This window comes from Falco biarmicus, chromosome 4 (genome assembly GCF_023638135.1).
Source record: "Falco biarmicus isolate bFalBia1 chromosome 4, bFalBia1.pri, whole genome shotgun sequence".
Lineage (NCBI taxonomy): Eukaryota > Metazoa > Chordata > Aves > Falconiformes > Falconidae > Falco > Falco biarmicus.
This window is the reverse complement of record NC_079291.1, coordinates 65,413,195-65,434,977: the sequence shown is the minus strand read 5'-3', so window position 1 is coordinate 65,434,977 and position 21,783 is coordinate 65,413,195. Positions and strand designations below refer to the sequence as shown.

General features: G+C 47.6%; 1 protein-coding gene across 6 annotated transcripts; it reads left to right on the top strand.

Moving 5' to 3' along the window:
- The first annotated feature begins 1,457 nt into the window (after positions 1 to 1,457).
- SCAMP4 (secretory carrier membrane protein 4) lies at positions 1,458 to 21,388 on the top strand. Of its 6 annotated transcripts, none has more exons than XM_056336531.1 (8): positions 1,458 to 1,538; positions 6,410 to 6,470; positions 6,908 to 6,963; positions 9,771 to 9,899; positions 13,003 to 13,159; positions 16,252 to 16,353; positions 17,302 to 17,419; positions 18,147 to 21,388. In XM_056336531.1, exons 3-8 carry the CDS (start codon positions 6,957 to 6,959, stop codon positions 18,321 to 18,323), a joined length of 690 nt encoding a protein of 229 aa, XP_056192506.1. In that variant the 5' UTR covers positions 1,458 to 1,538; positions 6,410 to 6,470; positions 6,908 to 6,956; the 3' UTR covers positions 18,324 to 21,388. The 6 variants fall into 6 exon arrangements, with proteins under 6 accessions (XP_056192506.1, XP_056192507.1, XP_056192510.1 ...); XM_056336532.1 differs by having other exon boundaries at positions 1,485 to 1,538; positions 6,407 to 6,470; XM_056336535.1 differs by having other exon boundaries at positions 1,520 to 1,547.
- The last annotated feature ends 395 nt before the right edge of the window (positions 21,389 to 21,783 follow it).

The window sequence follows — 21,783 nt, the reverse complement described above, 5'->3', positions numbered from 1 at the left end:
CACACGGGGCACAGCCAGGTCAGAGGCTGTCGCTATAAAGGTGATCCAGATGCCCCATGTCCTTGTCTCCAGGCTCTGCTGCCCGCTGCCCACCGTGCCTTCCTCCAGTAAGCACTCCCTGTCTTACTGGTGCTCCAACGCCTTCAGTAGCACTGGATTTACTGGGGCGGAGTGACCTCTACTGGTTTATAGCTAAATTATTCCTTGCATGTCAGTGATGCTTCTAGATCAATGGAGGCAAGGGGGTTTTCCCTCTCAAAAAATACCTGTCCAGCCAGCAAATACTGTGTCCAGGGGCAGTGCCGGTGCCCGTGCCAGGGAGCAAAGCTGGGCATCCTGCCTAGAGCAGGGGCTGAACTCAAGCAACGAGCCCCAAGACCTGTATTTTGGGGCAACTTTGCAGACTGGGGGCTTGCGGGCCTCAGTGTTGGCTCAGTTAAGCGTTACGAGGGATGAGCTTGAATCACACAGCCTGGAGCTGCGAGTTCTGTGTTTACAGAAAGCACAGCCCCAGGGCCTGTAAATATTTTTTAAAGTAGAGCAGGGTTTATGTATGACCAAATTAACAGCATTTACATGGAGCTGGTACCTTGGAGATGGATTGGTACATACAGTAAGGAGTCTAACACAGTGCAAATAAGAGGTACGGAGCTACAGAACTGAACAAAAGGGTATAAATCCAGAAAGTGGGTAAGTGTGTGTGGCTGGGGAGGGGCTTCCCCATGCACCACTGCCAGCCTGCATCTCCACAGAGATTTCAGAGCAATTTGTCTGTTCAACCATCACCACCCCATTTGGCCAAACAAGTCACACAGGCACTGGGCACCAGCAGGCACCAGCTCCACCAGCTGCCGATTCACCTGACTTAGGAGAGAAAATCAGCGGTTAATGGCAGAATTCCAAACAGCAGCCTTCTCAGTGACCACGCAGCCCTGGGCCCCAGCGCAGCCATGGCCTGTGGGAGCCAAAGCTGGCAATAGAACGTGGTGAGGGCTGGCAGCAGGGCCCACCAGGCCGCTCGGGGACAGGGCCCACTGGTGCTGCCAGGGGGGAAGGCACGGCCCCGTCTGTCCTGGCGGTGGCTGCCATAGGGTTCATTTTCTCCTCAGTAGCCAGTGCAGGGCCCTGAGTGGGCTAAAGTAGGAAGGGGCCCGGCCATGAGAGCCAGGCCTTGCAGGCCGGAGACCCCCGCCTGCGGCAGCCCCTCCTCAGCCACCGCTGAGGCTCCAGCACTCCTTAGGGGCCGCCGACGCCCCTCCACCCCAGCCCACACCTCCGGCCCCTCAGCCCACGGCCCCCCGCCTGCTGAAGGGGCCGAGACAAACCCACCTCCTCCCGACACCAGTATCCCTGCCGGCCCCCGTAGCCTGAGGGCCGGCCCCTCACGTGAGAGGTGGTGGGGCTGTGCCGCGGGGCACGCTGGGAAATGCAGTCCCGGACGTGTGCGGCGCCGCGGCGGCCGCTGTTGCACGGACTCTGTTTCCCAGCGTGCCCCGCGGCGGGCCCGTGGAGCGGGGCTCCGGCCGCTGCGCTTTGAGGTGGGCACGGTGAGCGCCGCGCCGGGGGGTAGTGGGGCGGCCTCGGAGGAGGGCTTGGGGGGAGCTGGGGGGGCCGGGGTCTCGCGGTGAGGTGGGCCCGCTCCTGGAGGGGCGGGCGGCGGCGGCCGGTGGAGCCGCCTCAGCCCCGGGGGTGTGGCGGGGCCTGCCTCGGGGAGGGGGGGGTGTGGGGGTGTGTGTGTGGCGTGTGGGGGGCGGGGGTGGTGGGTGGTGTGGTGGGGGTGACGACGACGGTGACGGGGCCTGCCCCGGGATGAGAGGGGTGACGGGGCTTGTCCGGGCAGGGGGGCGGCAGAGGTGGGGTAACGAGGGCAGCTGCGATGGGGGTCATGGGGACAGCAGGGGGATGGCGGGGGAGCCTGTGCTTGGGAAGGTATTGGGGACAGGTCTGGCGGGATGGCGCCTGTGCGGGGAGGAATTGGGGACAGCCCTGGCGGGGGGCAGGGATTGGGGTCAGCCCCGGTGGGAGCAGCTCTCCGGAGCAGCATGAGCGGGAGGTGCTGGGGGCAGCCCCGGTGGAGGGCGGCGAGGGGGCCCCGTGCCCCCCCGTGGAGCACAGCGGGGTGTATCGCTCCCCCCCTCCGGCTGTGCCCTGCCCCCCTCCCCCGGGGGTGCGGGGGGATTTGCCTGTCATGGTGCCGTGGCTGTGTGTGGGCAGCCGGTGGGACGCCTCTGCTGGGGCCAGTGCTCGGGAGGTCTCGGGGAGCACAGGGCAGGCCTGGGGGGTGCCCAGGCCAGCTGCATGGCTCCCACCCCGGGGGGGGGGGGGGGGGTAATGTAGGTGATCCCCCAGGGGTTGTGAGGAGCGAGGGTGAAGCCTTTTGTTGTGTGTGGGTTTGCTGCTGGCTCTTTCGTGCATTGCCCTTGACAGCAGTAGCACATGGACATGTAATTTTACCTCTCCCTCTCTGTTCTTAGTTTTTTTGTGAGCATTAATGAGCTCAAGAAACTAGTTTGTGAACCTGTGAAGCTCATCCAGTGTGAAGCATGGTGCTGGCATCGCTGAAGGGGCAGTGTCCCACTCCATGAGGGCCAGCAGCATGCAGCGGGGAGAGGAAATACTATCGAGTACAAGCTGTGTCAGCTATATAAAGTCTAAGTTCATAAAGCTGAGCCAAGCGTTCTGGTGCCTTGCAGAATGACCACTGCTGCCTTGGGCTCTCTGGGAACCTCCTGATAAGAGTTGGGCATCTGAATGAGACTCAAAAAACCAGACTTTTCTCTTAAAACCAGTGCAGAGTTACTGCTTTCTTTTTAAATGCAACTGGAGAGGCATATGACCGAGGCATTCGCTTGTCTTGGGAATGCTGGAGGCTGTGTTGATTCCCTGCTAAGTCTGGTTTCAAACCCACGTCTCCCAGAGCCCTGCAGGTTGCCTCCCCCCCCGCCCCCCCCACCCCCACCCCCACCCCCCCAAGCTTTTAGGCCATTTGCTCTTCCAGAATGTCTGGGATCTGCTGGCTGGCAGCGTGACGTGGCTTCCAAAAGCCTGGTCTCTGGTGATAGCCCTCATCAGAGAGGTAAGCTTGAACCACTTTCAGGAGATGTGCATTGTGCCCAGGTTTTCTCATTCTGCTTGTGCTCTAATTATTCAATCATTGTCTTATGAGGGAGTGTCGGCACTCTGTTGCTGTTATGTAAGGATCCAGCCCCTCCGTTTGCTTTCAGCAAAGCACTCTAGATTGAGCCCTTGAGTACAGATCTGCGTAGAAGCTCTTAGCCTAGCTACAGTCATCCTATTGGAATGAAAATATAAATGCAGTGCAGAAAATATCCTAAAGTGAGACTTCAGAAGCTGGTGAATTTTGCTGGATGGAAAGCTTAGGATGTTGGGCTCTTCTGAGCTTGGCTGGGACATCTGCAGGTGGCATTGAGAGAAGCTGGTGTCCTGTGAATCTGGTCTTAGGGGACTTGCCCCAGGTCACCAGGTGGGTTTACAGCAAAGCAGGAATTAGTTCAGCTTTCTTGGCCTGTCCTTTATTTCTTTCTTCTACCACCTTTCTCTCTTTTTGGAGAAAGTAGTAGTGAGAAATAACTGAAACTTTTAAAACTATTTACTGTAATATAGGCAGAATAAACAAAGGGACTAAATATTAACATACATGCAGCCATACAGTGTGCTTCAAGCAGATTGCTACAGGTTTTTCTTCACAAAATTTTACCCTAATCTGAGATGGTGAAACATGTTTCAGACTGAAGTCCCATTCAAAGTACTCACGTTGTTGTCCACCTAGAAGAAACAGTGGTGCTTGCATACGTGCCTTGGTTTAAAAGGAAAACGCTGTCTCTTAAAATGACACAGAGTATTTTTGTCTTTGAAACACTGGTGAAGAAAAGCTCCGGCTGTCTCCAGTGGGCTCTTGTGAGTCATGTGTGGTGGACTGTGAACTTAGGAGTTATTCATTGGCTGTCGATGAGCACAGTGGAAAAAGGAAGTTCACTTCACACCGTGGTTTCCTTAGCATGTGTGGTTTTTTCCTCCGTCCGCCAGCAGTCACTTATACGTGAAGAAATCTCTGCAGTGGACTGCAGGGTGTTGGGTTTTGTCTGTTCCCAACTAAACTGAAAATGTTCCGGTGAATAGAGAGCTTATTTATATGTGTTGTTATTTTGCACAAATTCACACGTGGTTGGATGATACCTGTTATGTACCCGTTTATCTGTATTTGCTGCAAATCTGTTTCCTTATGCCAGGATCTTGTAACTGGAACTTGACTTGAGGATGCACAGTGAAGTTTTCCCCCAGGAGTTTTAGCCAGCCGAGCTGAGCAACATCATCTCTCACTAGACACAAGATTTTTCCCTGACTGTACATCTGAGGCCTGTTATCCCGAGTTTGCAGAAATCCTGCCCAAGTTAAATGGGCTAGGGAGGTGTGAAAACAGCGGTTGCTGTGCAAGTATGTCTTGGAGCACTGAACAAAATTATTATTGGGTTGGATCCTGGAGTCTGAGTTCGTGCCTGCAGAAGGTTTGAGCTTGCTGCCGTAGGTGTCCATGGGGGAAAGGTCCCTTTCCTTTCACCGGGAGCTGGAATGGAATCTTAGTGCAGCTGAGCCAGTGGAAGGTCAATGCATTTCAGAAAATGATTATTTGGTGTAAAATTTCATTGTATGCGTTTATCCTTGCAGAAAGAAATATTCTTAGTGCTGCTTTGTGGTTCCCAAACACATCTTTCCTTAGGGAAATTACAGTCATCCCAGGAACTTCTGTGAGATTACTCATAAAGGAAGACAGAAATATTCAATAGCTTCTGTCATAGCTTCTTTATGTGATAATTTACTGTGTCTTCAAAGCATTAAACCATGGCTGAGATTTTTTAGGAAATGAGCAGGTAAATGAGAACAGCTGGGTAAAATGAGAAGCAAGTGGATCACCAGAATGCTGCTTTCTCTGTTTTGTTTTATTTATTTATTTGAGTTAAACCCACTCAACAGCACCACAGTTGTCTCCTTGAGCAGGCAGGGCACAGGAGAACTACTGTTTGGCCACGATGGCCCTGTGTAAAACCAGGAATGTGTCCTGTGGTCTTTCCTTCTGGTCCCTCCTCCAGTGGACAGACTGACACCTCCCACCACTCTGCAGCTCTTAAGACACTGGCGCTGAAGTACGTGACTAAATAATCCTCTTCTGGAGAAGGGCTTTACGCATTTGCTGATCTTTCGGTGAAAGATTCTTTTCTCTTAGTGCATTAGTGTAACTGGTGTTCATGTGTCATTTCTTCTTCCCCCCAAATTTACGGATCTCTGCTGGGAGCAGCTGCAAATGGGTGGGGTGAAGTTTTAATTGTATTCTTAACTGTCTTCATACTTTATTTTCTACTCACAAAATTTAATAAAGGCAAAGCAATATGCTTCCATTTCTAAATCGTAAGTTATAAAATGCCTGTCAGACACTGGGTAGTGTCTGTATTGTGGAGAAAGCCTGGAGGCTTCGGCGGTGACGGGGGCCCTGTGTGTGAGCCTTTAACCAGGGAGTCCCAGCCCTGAGCAGCTCACAAGTGACACAGCTTTCCTGGCCATGCTCTGTTGCTTTCTTTAGACTGGTACAGGCAAAACAATATGTTTCCTCTATGTACATGTAGTTAAGCTTGTATATAACTGCATTGCTACGTACAGAAAGAATAAGCTGCCTGTACAGGTCCCAATTCTTATCAGAGAGCCGTTGTCTCCACTAAGGACTGTGCTAGAATATCTCAATTAAAAAGGAGAGTAAATGCAACCCCAACAAAATAATTGTGCCAGTGTAAACTTTGCAATCTCCAGGCCGTGCACGGAGCACACAGGAGGACAGCACAGAGGTGCAGAACAGGGAAGCGAGCTGCTGTAAATCCCGAGGGCTTTGGATACAGCACAGCTATTCTGACCTCGATGCTGAGATTGCCGTCGGTGCTGGCAGCGGCGTGTGGTGTTTGGAGTGTATTTGTAGGGATGGGTTTTAGTCTAGACTTCCTTCATTCTTCATAGCTCTTGTCAAACCCTGCAGCGCTGGTTTAGAGGGTTGTTTTATGGTATTCCCTGTTTCCGTTTTGAGATTTCCAGGTAGGGGCACACAGTGCTTTTATACTTAACAAAGAAGGGGTAAAATCAAAGCTCAGCACAGATCTCTCTGCGGCCTTCATCTGTGTGATCAGTTCTGCCAAAATTGGCTACACGGCTGACGCCGAGTCAACTTTGCAGGATTTGATTTTTCCAGAATGACAGTCATGTTCAATGGTGGTAACAGGAAGAATGAATCTGCATTTTTAAGAAGGATTGTGCATAATTATTAAAATAATGGGTTGTGTACCAGCTGATTTTTTTTTTTTAATCAATTTACTTCCAAGCTAACAGTGATATGTGTTTGTTTCAGCAGCTGGGGAGGTCCACAGAGAGCCAACAAATCATCTCAACACCTAAATGAGGCATTAAGTCTGGTAAGCTTGTACAAATTTCTCTTCCGATGTATGTGCTTGGCTGGGTCCCGCTCAGATCTGTCTGTCTCAGCTTGTTGTCTGGCTGCAGCTGGAAGGTACACGTGTTCTGGCAGTGGCGTTCCGTGCATCCTCAGCCTTTGTCAGGTGCCACGTTTGTTTGCTGCTGAATAATAGAAGCCTTAAAAGTGGTTGACAGTGGGGTTGTGCTGAATGAGGTGCTGCCAGGTGGAGCTTCATACGAACCAGGAGAAATTGGGATGTTTTGGTCAAGTTCCAGCATGCCGACTTTGGGCAGTTGGAGATGAGCAGTTTGTAGTGGGAACCCTGGGCTCGTAGTCTGTCAAGCACTGTGCCAGAGGTATTTCTGATTCTAGAGGTTCTTTGGGTGCTGGTTAGTGACATGTGCTGACCTGATTATTTATTATTTTTTCTAATAGATCTGTTGCTGTCTGTCTGAAACTTCACTGTGGAACACTCTTACTAGAAATGGCAGGTAAGAGCACCTCAAAATATGGCAATGTAGGGAGAATGGTTTCAGAGAATGTTTCTCGGTGTGCTGTGATGGCTGTGGCGCATCAGGTGTGTGACATGTGTCCCTAGTGATCCCTAAAGCTCTTCAGCTCCTTCTGTTTTCTTGCCTTGGTCATACTCACTTCTATGCTGTAGGATTGACAGCTGAGGTTGCTGCTCTGGTGATAAAGGCTGAGGTGTGACCTGTTTGAGAGTTGGATGAGGATGACATTTATTCACAAAAAAGTACATGAGAATAATTCCTTCCTTAGAGAGGCTAAACAGCTTTCCACGGCTTTCCTAGCTGTACTGTTGACATTACTACATCTTAATTTTACCTGTAGTAAAATTAGTAACAAAATTCCTCCCAATTTTTTTTTAAATAAGAGCAGGTTCAGGACTTGTATACAGTTTCTGTTCATTGCTTATACAGCTTGGTTTATGAAAGCACAGGTTGTGCTTGTTGATCCAATATGTTGATCCTAGCTTTGATGGGAGTGCTGTAGCACTCCAAACTATGCAGTCAGACATGAAAGGGGATATTTTAATTTAATTTCCTTTATCTATTCTTGGAAGTAACCCGGAACAGTTGAAAACTACAGGGTCTTTGGGTGGGAGAAAGTGGTCATCTGGCTGCTTGCAGCTGGGTGACAACAGAGAAGAGGTGTAATCCTGATCTTTGTGTACATAGAAAAAAGTCTGGATGTATTTGGAGCATTTTGTGAGTTTGAAAAATGACAAACTGCAGTGGCTGGTGTCCAGCAGGCCAGTTGGTTTTGGATCCACCATTTGGGGACTTGTGCACTACAGGCTGGCATCAGCTCTACTGCCCATAACAGATCTGTACTGCAGGAGAGAGACAATGGAAGAGAGCAGAACCACAGTAACTAGCTACAGCTTCAGCTGTTGCAGAGGGACAGAACAAAATTTTCCTCATCCCATAAATAAAATAATAATAATAATAGATTGTTAGAGAATCTGCTTTCACTGTGGTCGGTTAATCTTGGTCTTATTGACTTCCCTCAGGAGCTGTCTCTAGTTTTAAAAGCTGTGCCCCCTTCTTTTCCCTTGATCCAGCATTGTTCTGTCCTTTTGTAGGCTGCTGAGACAGACTGTAGAGGAGAAAGCCCATTAGGTGTTTGTAGCAAATGAAAAATTAATGCTAAGAAGTCCAGATTCCTATGGACTTTGACTGCATGTGATGGGGTCAGCAGTAGATGTTAACCAGTAACTAATACCAGCTTTGGAGAGTGTCTGAATTAATGTAAAAAAAAAATTTAGCAAAGGTGGGTGAGGAGGGACAGGAGACTTAGTATTTGCTTTTATAAGGAAAAGGCTACTGAAAAGTCAAATTGGGCTAGTGACTTCAGACTTTATTTCATATTTACTTCTGATGTACTCACAGTGGGCGTTATCCTGAACATATTTTCTGCGTGAAAATATGCCTTTCTTTTGCATGAAGAAAGCCTTTTCTTTCCCAAAGCATGGCTTACAGCTTTAGTCTTCCCTGCCAACCCTCAAACGAAGAAGCTGCTCCTGCAAAATGTCTTCTCACACGGAGATAATGGCAAGAGAAGGGGATCTCTTGTGCTGACGGTTCTTGTTCAGACATTTCCTCTTGTCTTCTGTGCCATTTGGAGGTTTTCCCAGGACATTCTTCATCTCTTCCTCTGCTTGTTTTTAATTCTGTTTACTGGGGCTGAAGTAGACTAGACAATTAGTCACAATGCCCTGGAATCAAACTTTAACCAGCACTGGAAGGCAAGAGCAAACGTTCTCAAACATGTAGGAATGCACATGCAGGCACACACATAGACGCAGACAGATCTGCGCACCTGTCTAGAAGCTGACAGCAGCTTAAATGCAGAGGATTTAGGCATTTAATTACTTGTTTTTAAAACATATTTTTTTCCCAAGGTAAGGTTTTATTCACTCTTATCACTTTTGTCAGCATTTGCTGATTTATTGTATCTGAATGCAAAGTTTTGGGATTTGGGATTTTGGTTTGGTTTTTTTCTTTCTTTCTTTTTTATTCTGGGGCTTAATCTTACAGGAAGAACTTGACTTTTAAAGAAAAAAGGGTATGTTCATGAGTCTTCTCACAACAAAATTATCCCTGACATCTCATTTGCCTTCCCTTAACTGGATGATATCTTGAGTATTAAATTCCAGTTTGAGAGATGCTTTCCAAAGGCGCCCTTCCTCACTGTCACACAGTCATATCTACTACAGGTCCTAAGGCCTGATCCATGCACCAGCAAGACTACTCAGAGCTTGTGTCTGAAGGTAAATCTGCTTGTCTGGATAATTGCCAGCTTTTCCTTGTGTTTTCTGAAAGGTTGCAACTAAAAATCTTTGTGCAGCCTGTTTCCCCCAGATGTTGCTGGCTTCTCCTCTCTTCCTGAGGAACCTTATCCTGGAGTTTAAGTTTTTTTTGTCTGTCAGTGCCTTTCACAGAACTTTACACTGATGTGTAAAGGTGTCAAATCCAAGTGTTGCTTATTAGTTCATTTCTATTCCTTGCTCTAAGCCTTGCATGTGCTAGTTTAAATATCATGTCCACTGCTGAGGAAGGAGAACAAAATATTTGGTGTTCAGGGTGAGGATGAACGTGCTGCAGCAAGTAACGTGAACGGCCAGAGCTGGTGATGGTTTCTGTTTCGATTCTTGCGAGTCCCCTTGACCTTGGGGTCCACGGGTGTGTATTGGAAAGGTGTGGAGGATGTTAGACTTGCTCAGCCTTACGAGAATGTTTCTGCATTCAGCTAATATCTGTGTTCTACATTGCAGAAAAGGTGAATAACTTCCCACCGCTCCCCAAGTTTATCCCTCTGAAACCGTGTTTCTACCAGAATTTTGCTGATGAAATTCCCATCGATTATCAGTCTCTGGTGAAGAGAATCTACCACGTATGGATCTGTAAGTTGAATTAAAAAATTGTGCTGGGAAAATAAATATGTGTAGTGAAAAAAATATAGATCTCAGTGACTTAAGTGCTTTAAAGTTTTGACTGCAATTAGTTGATGAGAAACAATGATTCCTCTTAGAATACTGTAATATAACTTTATGCCCAAATGTTAAGCTGCTGTGCTATGAGTCTTTGCTGCAGAGCAGCTGTTGAAGAAAGGAGAGAGTATCACTGCTAGAAATGTCTATTAGTAAATCTGAAGAGGAAAAAAGCAGACCATATTTGACACCTTTATTAATGTGAGGTAATGTTTTACTCCCCAAAATAGCTCTCTTAAAGTAATTCCCAATTCACCTGAAGTAAGATGAATAGGAGAATTTTAGGCAAGAAAATAAATACGGCCCATGTGCTTGCTACCTGTTGCCCCACCTTGCTATGGGAAGGCTCAAACTCCCCCGTGTTTGTGCCACCCACAGATCGAAGCAGAGTTTTCTAGCCGTAAACTGTCTCTTCCTTAGCTCTCCAGAGCCTGCAAAATGTTCCGTGTCCTCCTGGAGAAGGGTGCTGATCCTCTTGGTCACAGCTGGTGATTTGCTGATATTCTGTATGAACAGACCTCCTGGTCTGGGCTCGTGTTGTCTGGCTTAGCCATTCAAAAGCTAGTAATGAAAATTGACCATTCTTCTCCAAGGAATGAAATTGGATGAAAAATGGTGTGGCAGGCCTAGAAAACTACAGGGAATGCTTTGGAAGATTAAAAATCTTCTTGCCTTGCTTATCTTTTTTTCCCCAAATGCTTGTCATCCTATTTACCCTTCTCACTGAAGGAAAAGCTTGTTTTCTGCCAGATATGCATTTGGTGGCATGGCTTTTATTCCAGATGCATAGGATGTGTGTATGAGAGAGATTTGTGTGCATAAATAATAGCATAATCTATCACTCGATTGTTCTTTCGTTATTTAGAGATGCTGAAATGAGCTCTGTAATTTTCTTGCCTGAAGAAACTGCTTGTCCCTTCAGACTTAACTGGTTAAATGTTGCATGCTGTAAAGCTGCCTTTGTCTGCGACTCTCCCTAAACAAAGCCTCCCTCATTCAAGTTCATGGCAGGCTGGAAAGTTGCCAGCCATTTGGGCAACTAGTCTGCCAGTGGCTGAGGAGACCTGGCATTTGTCACCAGGAGTTTTACATTTACATTTCCATCTGCAGCACGCTTTCTTTTGGGGTCGTTGTGTCCTGCGCCCCCCCCTCCTCCCCCCCCCGACTTTTTGGGATGGGATGGAGAGAGGTTCATACATGGAGGGAAGGCAGTAAACAGGAAAAGGCCGGTGTTAAAAATAGAAACACACAAGTCGTTGCTAGAAGGTTGTATGCTCATTACTTTAATTGGATGTGAATGTTTTATTAAGGTGGATGGTGATTTGGGGAAACCTGTACCAGAGCTCCCACTACTGGAGAACAAACTCCCACCTGATGTGCAGGGAGAACCAGAAGTTCCTTAAAACTTCATAGGTGCTCTTGGCTTGGTGTTTTGTCGGGGGTTTTTTAGTAATTTTTGGACACTAACTGACTTCTGAAAATAAAAATTTGGAGAAGTACAGCTACTGTATAAACTAAATTTAAACAATAAGTCTTTTTTTCCCCCCAATATTAAGATACATCCAAACAATTGTGTATAAAGCCTTGTTGTTAGCTACTCAGAAGACATTTTCTTTGTAGTAAAACAATGTTTTATTTTAACTCTCATGTAATTCCTATGTCAGAAGCAGCAGCTGGGTTCGGGTACTTTCCATGCTAAATTGTCCCAACTGTGTTGGCAATACTATTTTACGACCACAAAACTTTGTAGCTGTTTAGCATCCCCCAGGCTGTGTGAAGGCAGGTGGGTCTGGTCTGTGCCAAGAAAGAGGAGTCAGAAGCAGAGGCCAGGGTAGTGATGGGCATCAGAGGGCTAAGCCAGGGGTGTGCAGGTGTGCTGCAAAGCCACCACATGTGGTGAGGCAAGGAGCGGGCAGGGCATGGGCGCTTACCACGGGTGAAGAGAAATTCAGGGATTTAATTCTGGCTGAATAAATGAGGCCAGGGTCCAGAGTGTTACTGTGAGCTCATCACCAGGCGGTACGGAGGGTCCACCTTCTCATTTCTCTTTGTGCTAATTGATACAGGTTACCACCAGTTTTTTAAGAGTTACCCCCTGTTTTCTGAAATAGGAGCTTGTAACTGGGCTGAGTCTCTTGGGCACTGGCAGAGCCTGGAGAGGTGCAAGGACAGCTGCAGGGAGTCTCTGCACCATTGAGGGGAGCATGGGGAGGAAAGCGGGGAGCCCCTGGCATGGGGTCTGCGCTCAGCCTGTGAAAGCTAGGAAGTGTGCCGCCCCGCTTTGCGGTGATATTGAGCTTCAGGGAAGGGGGGAGCAGTGTCACTTCATGCACGTTTGCCTCGTGCAGCACTGGTGCGCTCTGGGGGCTGTTGTCAACTGTTCCTTTTCATCCAAGTGGCAGGAACAGGGATGTGAAAAGGCCTTTAAGCCACCCCTGAGGTCCCAAGTTATCAGCCTGATTGGAGTTTGCATATCCCCTCACTCAAGGCAGCACTTACAAGCCCTGAAGCGAACTTCCAGGCTTCCTCAGAGGCCCAGGGAAGCAGAGAGCAAGCCCGCAAGGTGCTGTGTTGGCTCTGTAATAGCTCCCGAGGCAGCCTCAGCAAGCAGGGAGACTGAAGTCCTGTTGAGGCTGGGTGCAGCGCAGTGGTTTACACCCCTCACCTCTCATAAAGGGGTTTTGCTACAAATGGGAATCGAACCTTGCTTGTAATTGATAATAATACTGGCAGAGGACTTAATTGGTTGCTACCCAGCTCTCCATCCTTTGGCAGATTCCAAAAGAGTTTCCTCATCCCTCTGCTGCAGCATTCCCTCTGGAGATGGACGTGTCTGTGCTGCGAGCTCCTGGGGCACGCAGGACCTGCGGCTCGCTTGGAGCAGCTGCGTTACTGGGCTTGAGTTTCCCACTGCGGTGTGGACCCTTCCTGTTATAACGTGGGCCATTTGTTTCCTTTTAAGCGTGAAGACATGAAGCTGCACAACCACACATTCTTTCCTCTGCCCTCTTTACAGTTTACTGCATCACACTAGTAGTGAATATAATTGCGTGCCTGGCATGGTGGATCGGAGGAGGCTATGGGGTGAATTTTGGGCTGGCCATCCTCTGGCTTATCCTCTTCAGTCCCTGCGGCTACGTCTGCTGGTTCCGACCTGCCTATAAAGCCTTTCGGTAAGTAGGAGCCCATGAGGTGATTTTGTCTCCATGTCCTCTGGGAGAGAGATGTGTCATTACTGGGGAGTGCTCCTATGGAGCTCTCTGTCTGGGATAAAGATGAAGGACTTGTTGGCTGAATGTCTTGTTTACCTTCCAAATGAAGAAGAATGTGGCTACTTTTAAATACCAGATGTAGGACTGTGGGTCACCTGCCTACGATCGGAAGTGAGCAGTGGCAAACTTTGTCACTTCCATGAGGATGAAATTCCTATTTTACTTCAATATTTCAGGCGTAGCAGCACCCCCATATCAGTATAGCACTAAAATAGATACTGATTTGGTAAAGTTTCGTTGAGGCTTATTTTGATGGAAGACTATTAAGTTATTAGTTTTTGAGAACTCTTCTGGTTTTAGTCGCTAGGTACTTGAGAGCTTGGCTGTTTCGCTTTTTAGATAAAAGCAGTTCCCTGGAGTGAGTCCTTCTGAAACTCCACAAATATTTAAAGCTATCCTGCATTTTCACTTTAATTAATAATCATTTGCATTTGCTCATGCTTGCTGTGGATCATGAGGCATTATTCAGACATTAATGCATAATGCTTGTCAGAGCTGTGAAGGTCCCAATGAGTTTCCAGCCTGGCACAGGGAAGGGGAGGGACCTGCCCAGTGTCACACTGTGGGTCACCAGCAGACCCCACGCACCAGTCAGGGATTTGGCCTCTGGAGGTGAAGGTCCTTCTGGTTCCCCATTACCAGGGATTACCCAATTACTCTGGATTTTGATTATTCACTGGATTCTGTGACGAGTTGGTTTAGGTAACAGCAAAAGCAGCTCATAGAAATGGGAGTTGGCAGGTGGGGTCCTGTCTGTTTAGCGCATGCTAAATTAATTGTTTAAATGCTCTTCCGAATTTATGCTTTTTATACTAACAACACTGGGCATTTAATGCACTGGTGGTGCTTAAAACATCAGTGACTACATCATGGAGTACAGGGGAGGATTATTTCTGATGAAAATGGAAGGCCCACTGGGTCGGATTAATCTGAAAGTTTTAAAAGACATGAAAATACCAGCTCTGAACTCTTGCCCTCTGGGGCTGGGGTTTTGTCCCCATCCCTAGTTCAGAAGCCCAAGTGCCTCCGAGAGCCGGCTAGAGCTCTGTTCAAAGAGCAGTTTCCGTTCTGAGTTCTGAAGTCTGGGAAAAATTAATCCTCCCGGTTGACCTCCTCTGGGCTTCCCAATGACCGTTTCTAATTGTTTCTTTAATGTTGTTTGTATGTGTTTATGCAACTGAATACTGAAAGGGCCCTGAGGTTACTCTGTGTAAAGTCTTCTACAGTTAAAAAAAGAATAAGCCCTAGGGACAGACTGGCAAGCCCAAAGATCGTAGACTTTGACATCAGTTGTAGAAGGGGCTTGAAAAACACTGATCTGATGGGATCATGGCTAGTTGTGACTCAAGAAGGTGAGGTCAAACCTATTTGCTCTGCTTGTTCTGGGAGGAGGCAGCCCTTTGATATTGGCATCATGTACTGTGAGGATGCTTTCGTAAAACCATCGTCATACATCTGCATCCAAAATTAAATTAGCTGCAGAGCTTTGGCGCTAGGGCAAAGCTGTTGCAAATCTGTACCAGAAGGCTGGATCAGAAATCACCTTTTCTGTGTATCCTCACTAATTCCCACAGATCCTTTCAAATGAAGACTCCTCCCGCCCTTTCAGGTCGTAGTTGCAAGAGTCTGTTTGAAGGCTCAGCCTCGAGCCTAATCCTTGTTAATTGGATTATGATAGGCATTACTGTGAACAGTCTGTGTTTAAAGTATTTCTTTCACACTGCTGTACTCTGAGGTGATATTTGAAGGGCGGAATCATGAGGATACTCAGGACTGGCAGTTTTCTGTCACAGCATCTCTAACCATACCAACACGCGAGGCTCAGGGTGGCAGGGTTCTAGCTGGAGGCTTTTCCACTTGTCTTGGAGTAGCCAGGGGTCCACTGCATCGACCTCACCAGAGTCTGGGGTCCTGCCTCTCTCATCTCCTCATTAGGCATCAGGGACTAGAATTATAATACTAATTAACATTAAAATAATAAACAGTTAAATACTTTAAGCAAGAGCTGCGAATGACTGGAACTCTTTTGTAAACTCCCCCTTGCACCAAACTGCCTGATAAGCAACCAAATTGTTTTTTTGCAAATCTGTTATGTAAATCATGGGCCCTTTGGGTTCCTCAGAGAGTGGGAGTCATTTGTATCATTAAAAATGATAGTTTGGGGAGTTTTAGATGTGCCTGATGTAGCTGGTTTAATGGGATGAAGATGTTCTGCTGCAGTTCTGTGGCAGAGCCCAAACGTGGGCTGGACAGTGCTGTGCCCCAGTGCACCCATGACAGAGACTGCACATACCCGGTCAAGCCTTCTGGTTTGGGATCATGTGCCTGCTGCCCATTATACCTGCATAAAGTAAAGGACCTCATATATCTGGGACCTCTCAACCTATACATCGTGAAGATGTGGAGCCTGCAAAGATGTGAGAGTATGCTTCTGCATTTCCCCAGATGGGATACCACTTGCTTCTCTGGTGGCTGTTTTTCCTCCTGTTGTGTCCCAGTGCTGGATTATTAACCGTGGGCATGTAAGTGTGATGATGAGCAGCCACCAAGACATTCCCAGCTGGAATTCTTATGCTCAATTATCACTTTTAGCTTATGGGCAAGCTCTGCCTGCCAATGTTCAGGCCCCCTTGTGCCTACTTGCCAGTGGCTGAGCTGCCTAAGTGTCAGGCTGTGCTGACTTCAGAGGTTTGGTCAGAGGGTTAGGCACTCTCTGTTCCGCAGGAGACTGCCTCTTCTCATGTGTCGTCATATATGCAGTTTGGTAAAGCAGTTACAGGAGCCAGGCTTGTGGGAAGAGATTAAGTGCTGATGATTCATGGATCTGTGTGCTTTCACTGCCGGGGACAGAGGAGTAGCCTTCAAAGTACACGGCTGTAGAGGGACCTCTTCTGAAAAACCCCATTGGAGCGGTTGTACGTGATGGGGTGAAACATCAGTGTGAAGCAACACGAGGTGCCAGTCTCCCCCTGATTTCCTCTCTTCTTTCACAGGTCGGACAGCTCGTTTAATTTTATGGCCTTTTTCTTCATCTTTGGAGCACAGTTTATTCTCACGGTCCTGCAGGCGATTGGTTTCTCTGGATGGGGAGCTTGGTAAGCAGGATGCGCTGACGGTCTTACAGCCGAGCACTTGGCTCCCATGCCTGAGTTTCAGGCTACGGGCTGTTTCCATGAACTTTTGAGAAACTGATGGGATTCTGTACAGGATGGAGAGGAAGAAACTTTCTCTTTTCCTCTGTGGTATAGTTATACCTGCTCTTGGAGTACACAGTTCTGTTTTCATTTGTTTTATTGGCAGAAGTCAGGTATATTCACCTGCTTGTTCTCTTTAACACCTTTTCTTCTTAGCCAGTTTCAAGATTCATCTGATCCTCTCTTAGCATTGCCCTCAAACTATTCGCAGCACATGGTGAGCAGTGCATGATGACTCACTGTTGGCCTATAGAGCGATTATTGTCAGGGTTCTCCTAAAATAAATGGGAGCATTTTAGTGTCTGTCCCTGGTTATGTTATAATTGTTTGGCATTTTAACTTTCTGTCGGTAGAGACTTGAGAGCAGTTCCTGCTGAAACTACAAATAATAGAAAGCTCTGGCACTCCATATAGCATTTTATTTTCTTAACTGCTGATGCTCTCCAGTTGTCCTATCTGGTTATTGCCATCAAAGGAATAGAGATGCAGTGTAAATCATAGGACCCTCGTGTTCCCTAATCCCAGTTCCAGTTTCTAGGCGCACGACCTCTGCACAGCTGACAGCACCTTGGGAATAAATCTTCTCTTCCCAAAGTCTGTGCAGCTGGCTGTCCCCTAAAGGTCTGAGAGTGGATTAGCGAGGGATGCTGGCAAGTGAGATTTGAGATCTTGGGGAAATACCTGCCTGAGCTGCATTTCATTCTGTCCCTTTTCTTCATTGCTGTTTTCATTTTCATTTTCTTTAAAGCTGCCTTGTAGTTTCTGGGTATGTCTAGACAGCTTTTCTGATAGTAAGGATACTTTAAAAAAGAAAGCTGCAATGATACTGTTTCTTTCTGTGTCTTCCAGCGGATGGTTGGCAGCCATTACTTTCTTTAGCACCAATGTTGCAGCTGCTGTGTTCATGCTGTTTCCTGCCATTATGTTTACAATGTCAGCAGTCGCCATGCTCATCTGCATTTTAAGGGTAGGTGCCTCAGATGTCTCTCTGACTTCGAGTATCCGCACCTTGTATCGCAATAATGTGAACAGGCAGCTTAGCAGCCACCCTAAGCCATCACTGCTTTTAAAGTTTTTATAGTGTAGTTGGTGTCTCTCAGAGTATCTAGAGGACAAATACAGATAACACAAGACAGCTGGGGCTGGATGTTGTCACCATTTCATGTGGCAATGTTCCTTTAGGGCAGGTGAAGCAAGCTGCATTGCTCATTGGGGAGGTCATTGATGGTAAAGGTGAAGCATCTTGAGGTGGTGTGCAGTGGGGACTGGGTGGCAGGGTGGGATGTGGTCCTCTGTTCTCTGCAGAAAGAAGGATTTGGAGGTAGGACTGTCTGGGAAGCTTCAGTAGACTGATGGCAGAGGAGAAGACAGAAGCCCTGCTGAAGCAGTAGTGTCAGTTTTAGAGAAGGTTCAGCCTCCTGACCTGGGTTTGCTGCCTTGCTGTGGTATCCCCGACCTGAATCCCAGGCATGCGGCTGAAACAGGTTCAGGTCTTGGGTTGATATTATCTATGTGCACCTCTGTTCACTGTATTACTACATTTTTTAGTGCTTTTGTGCCTTGGAAATACAGCTCTTCACAGAGGTAGAAATAAATACACGATCCGGTACCGAAGTGATGACTGTAGCTCTTCTGAGGAAGAGGTGTGGGTACCTGTTGCTGACTTTCCTCTCGTTCTCTCTTTCATCTGTTAGGTACATAAAATCTACCGAGGGGCTGGTGGAAGCTTTCAGAAGGCTCAGGATGAGTGGAACAGTGGCATGTGGAGGAACCCCCCCAGCAGGGAGGCCCAGTACAGCAATTTTTCTGGGAACAGCCTGCCAGAGTACCCCACAGTGCCCAACTATCCCCCAGGAAACCAATGGCCTTAAGCAGCAACAGCTGCAAACTGCCTGGATTCTCTTCTTTTTGGTCTTTTTATTATTGTTATTTGAAAAAGATCATTTGCATTCCCCCCCAAGCACCCCAGTCATCTTGGGGACTCTTTTGGTTTTTGTCTCCTCACCACTGCAGAAGAGATGTGCTGTGTCAGCCCTTGCCACCTCCGGAGCACTGCACGGCCTTATCAGAAAGTTTTTTGTTTGTGTTGAGTTACCAGTATTTGCCTCGTTGCAGACTGAGGAACCAACCATTCACTGCCCTTGCTTGAGGGAATCCTCTCATGACCATGCGTGAAAAAGGCTTGACTTCCCCACGATGGCAAACACTACTGCAATGGCTCCTTCTCCTGCCTCCCTGCTTAGTTTTCATCAAATGCACAGCACACCGCTAAGCTGTCCGTAACAAAGGCAATCAGAGCATTAGTAGCAACTGGTGTTTTCTCTCCCAGATGAATAATCCGGAATTCTTCACTCTAAGGGAAATGCAACACCTAAATTACTTGGTACTAGCGATATCGAAGGTATTTGTAAAATCTACAACCTCATTTGCTTGCGCTCTCTGGTGAAGAATCCTTTAGGTAACGGTGCTTGCTGTGGGTGAGTGTTGTTCAGATGTGAAGTCCACAAGAGTCCTCATTTGCCTGGCTAGGACTGTTGTTATGCTAGAAATCTTGCTTTCCCTGCTGCTAAAAGTTTATGCTGGATCTGTGTGCTTCAAAGGTGCAGTTTCATCTCACGTGGTTAATGATTGCTCACTAAAAGCATGATTCAAAGCCCACTGGAAACGATTAAAAAGCTGGCTGACACTGGGCTTTGGACCTGGCTACCTGGGTGATGTTCACCCTGTCACAGGTAGGCAGCACGAGATCTCTGCGCCATCTAACTTCCACTTAGGTGGCATTGGGGTTTTGTGCTGACCCAAGAAATGCCCTGCTAGACACACCTTGCCCTGTTGGGACAACTGTTTTTCTGGGCTCCCAGCCAAGTAGCCAGATGCAAGGTAGCTATACTGGGGTCCAGGTGTGGTTTGGGAATAATTCTATTACAATGAATAGTTTTAATCCTGCCTTTTACTGATGTAGTTGAAATCCACATGTTACGCAGTGGGGTCTGATAGACCAAGGAATGCTTGTTAGTCCTCATAACTGATGCTAGCTGTGCGGACCTGGGCTGTCTCTGTGTGTAGCCAGCAGCACTTTCCTTCCATGCATGAGCAGGGAGAGAGAGATTCTTGCCTTTCTCCCCAAATCGGCTAAAGAGAGAATAAAGCTGCTGAGAGGGATTGTTTTCCCTGAGAGCTAGCATCTGTCTCGTCGTTCATCTCCATTCTGTGCACGCATGTCAGGGCTCCTGTAGCCTGAGCCATCCAATTCCCCTGTGTCCTACAGTGATCCAGGCAGCAAAGGCTGCAGGTTTTTCTTCTCCCTCGACAGCCTGCAGTGAATTTTTTCAAACCCATCAAAACTGGGAGGTCGGTTCCCAATGTTTTTTGTAGGGAGTGAGTGTTCAAAGTCTTCAGCTCTGAACATTTTGGCCGATGATCCTGTGAAGGACAGAGTGCTCCACTGCAGAGACTTGGGAGGTGTTGGGCACCGTGTGGGTCAGACCCAGAGCCTGCTTGGCTTGGCAGGCTGTTGGATGGGATGCCAGAGGTGTTGCGGTGTAAATGGAGTCACTCCAAATTCACACCAAGTAATTGGAGAACAAAGCTGTCTCCCAGAAAGGGACAGGGAGGTTGTCCTAGCTAGGTGGAACTGATTTGCAAGTGATCTTTTGAAAACTGTCTCTACATGTGCCTTATCTAATAATAGTTCACGAAGGAGAGCTCTTCCTTCCCCATTGCCCCTGCAGAACTTCCCATTTGCTCTATTAACTTTTTCTGTGTCATACTGTAAATACTAAATGAAGTACAGCTCGGAGTCTGCGTGACATCTTTGTTACTAGGGCCAAAGCGAAAGCAAACATGAATCAGAGAGCAAGAGCCTCCCTGAATTCCCGTTTACAAGCAACACTGATGTGCTGCTGCAGAACCAGCCTTTTGCTGGATCTGGGATGTTTAACATGCTCCGAACATGAGGGTTTTTTTTTCTTGCGAGTGTGCAATGTGCTTGTAAGTACCAACGCTTGAAGCCTTCTTAACAGAACATGGTCTGATCACATTGTCAAGCTTTTAGGTGCCTTTGTCTTGTGTCAAGTGTAATTTTAAGTGTTCTTTGTCGCTTGCCATCAGAGAGTGATAAAAGAACTGCCTGATAATTAACTCCCTGGAAATACGATTGCACTAAGGGGGAGTGAGACATGGTTAACGGGGTCGAGTGCTAGGCTGGCCATGCTTGGAAGCCAGAACATGGTGTACCTCTGTGCCACACTCCCTCTGGCCCTGCCCCTCATCACCCTCAGCTTCTTGCCAAAAGTTTTCAAAAGCAATTGGTGTCTGTGCTTTTTTAGTGTGCCAGGTTGGAGGTTTCAACATAACCAAGAGGGGAGGTGTTGCTAGGGACTCTGCATCCTGCTTCTTTCTTTCTCTTTTCTTTTTTTCTCTCTTCTGCCCCCCCGCCTTTGGATAATCTGGGGTGCTGACGGAAGCACCTACCTTCAGTCATGGTGAAAATGCTTGATGCAAGGAGAGGAGGTACTCGGGAGCCTGCCCACCAAAACAGTTGGAGCCAGACACCAAAATTGCGCCTCATTAGCATACACTGCCTGAGATCTCTACAGAGCTTAAGTGAACCTCTCTGGTTGGGATCTGCCATCTCTCATCCCCCCTCCATCCCCTCCAATGCCAGAAACCGTAATTCCAGACAGTTGACTCAGCACGCTGCGTGAACTACTGTGGCTTGTTTTTTTGGACAACTCTGTATGTTTTTAAATGTTTACATTAGATTTATAAGACTTGTTAACACCATTAACCTGGACCTGGCTCCTGGTTTCGTTGAGCATCACGTGGCGTGTATGTGTGCGATGTGTCATGTCACTTGTGGAGCTCTGGTCTTTGTGTTTTTCTTCTGATCACAAGACAATAAATGCTCATCCTGTGCTTGATGAGAAGAACTGGCCGCATTAGAGAAGTGTGTCTGTTCCTAGGTAACCAGAGTTATCTGGCAGAGGGAAATGGCGAAATCTATTTTCCTCCAAAGTCTCCCACTGCATGTTGTTTTTTCTTTGAAAGAACAGCACGTTTACAGATAAAGCTCATCCTCTGCGCTGGGGACTGGCATGAGAGTAGCACGCTGTGGTTTGGACTCTTACAGATGCCCGATAAGCTCTTGCCAAAGGTGCTGCCATTATTCTCATCTTCTGTTGAAGGGAATGGAGAGCACAGGTGTGGGTGGTGGTGAGAAGGTCCCATCTCCCGGGCACTGGGGTTGAGCTCTTCCTCCTGGCCTCTCAGCAGCACAGAGACTCGCGCTGGCCCCTTGCAGAGCTGGCTTCTGCCTTCTCTGGTTTATTG

Excerpts from the sequence above, each read along its gene's own strand:
- SCAMP4 (XM_056336531.1), top strand. Across the intron at positions 13,160-16,251 it reads CCTGCCTATAAAGCCTTTCG|GTCGGACAGCTCGTTTAATT; the intron begins GTAAGTAGGAGC and ends CTTCTTTCACAG. Across the intron at positions 16,354-17,301 it reads TTCTCTGGATGGGGAGCTTG|CGGATGGTTGGCAGCCATTA; the intron begins GTAAGCAGGATG and ends TGTGTCTTCCAG.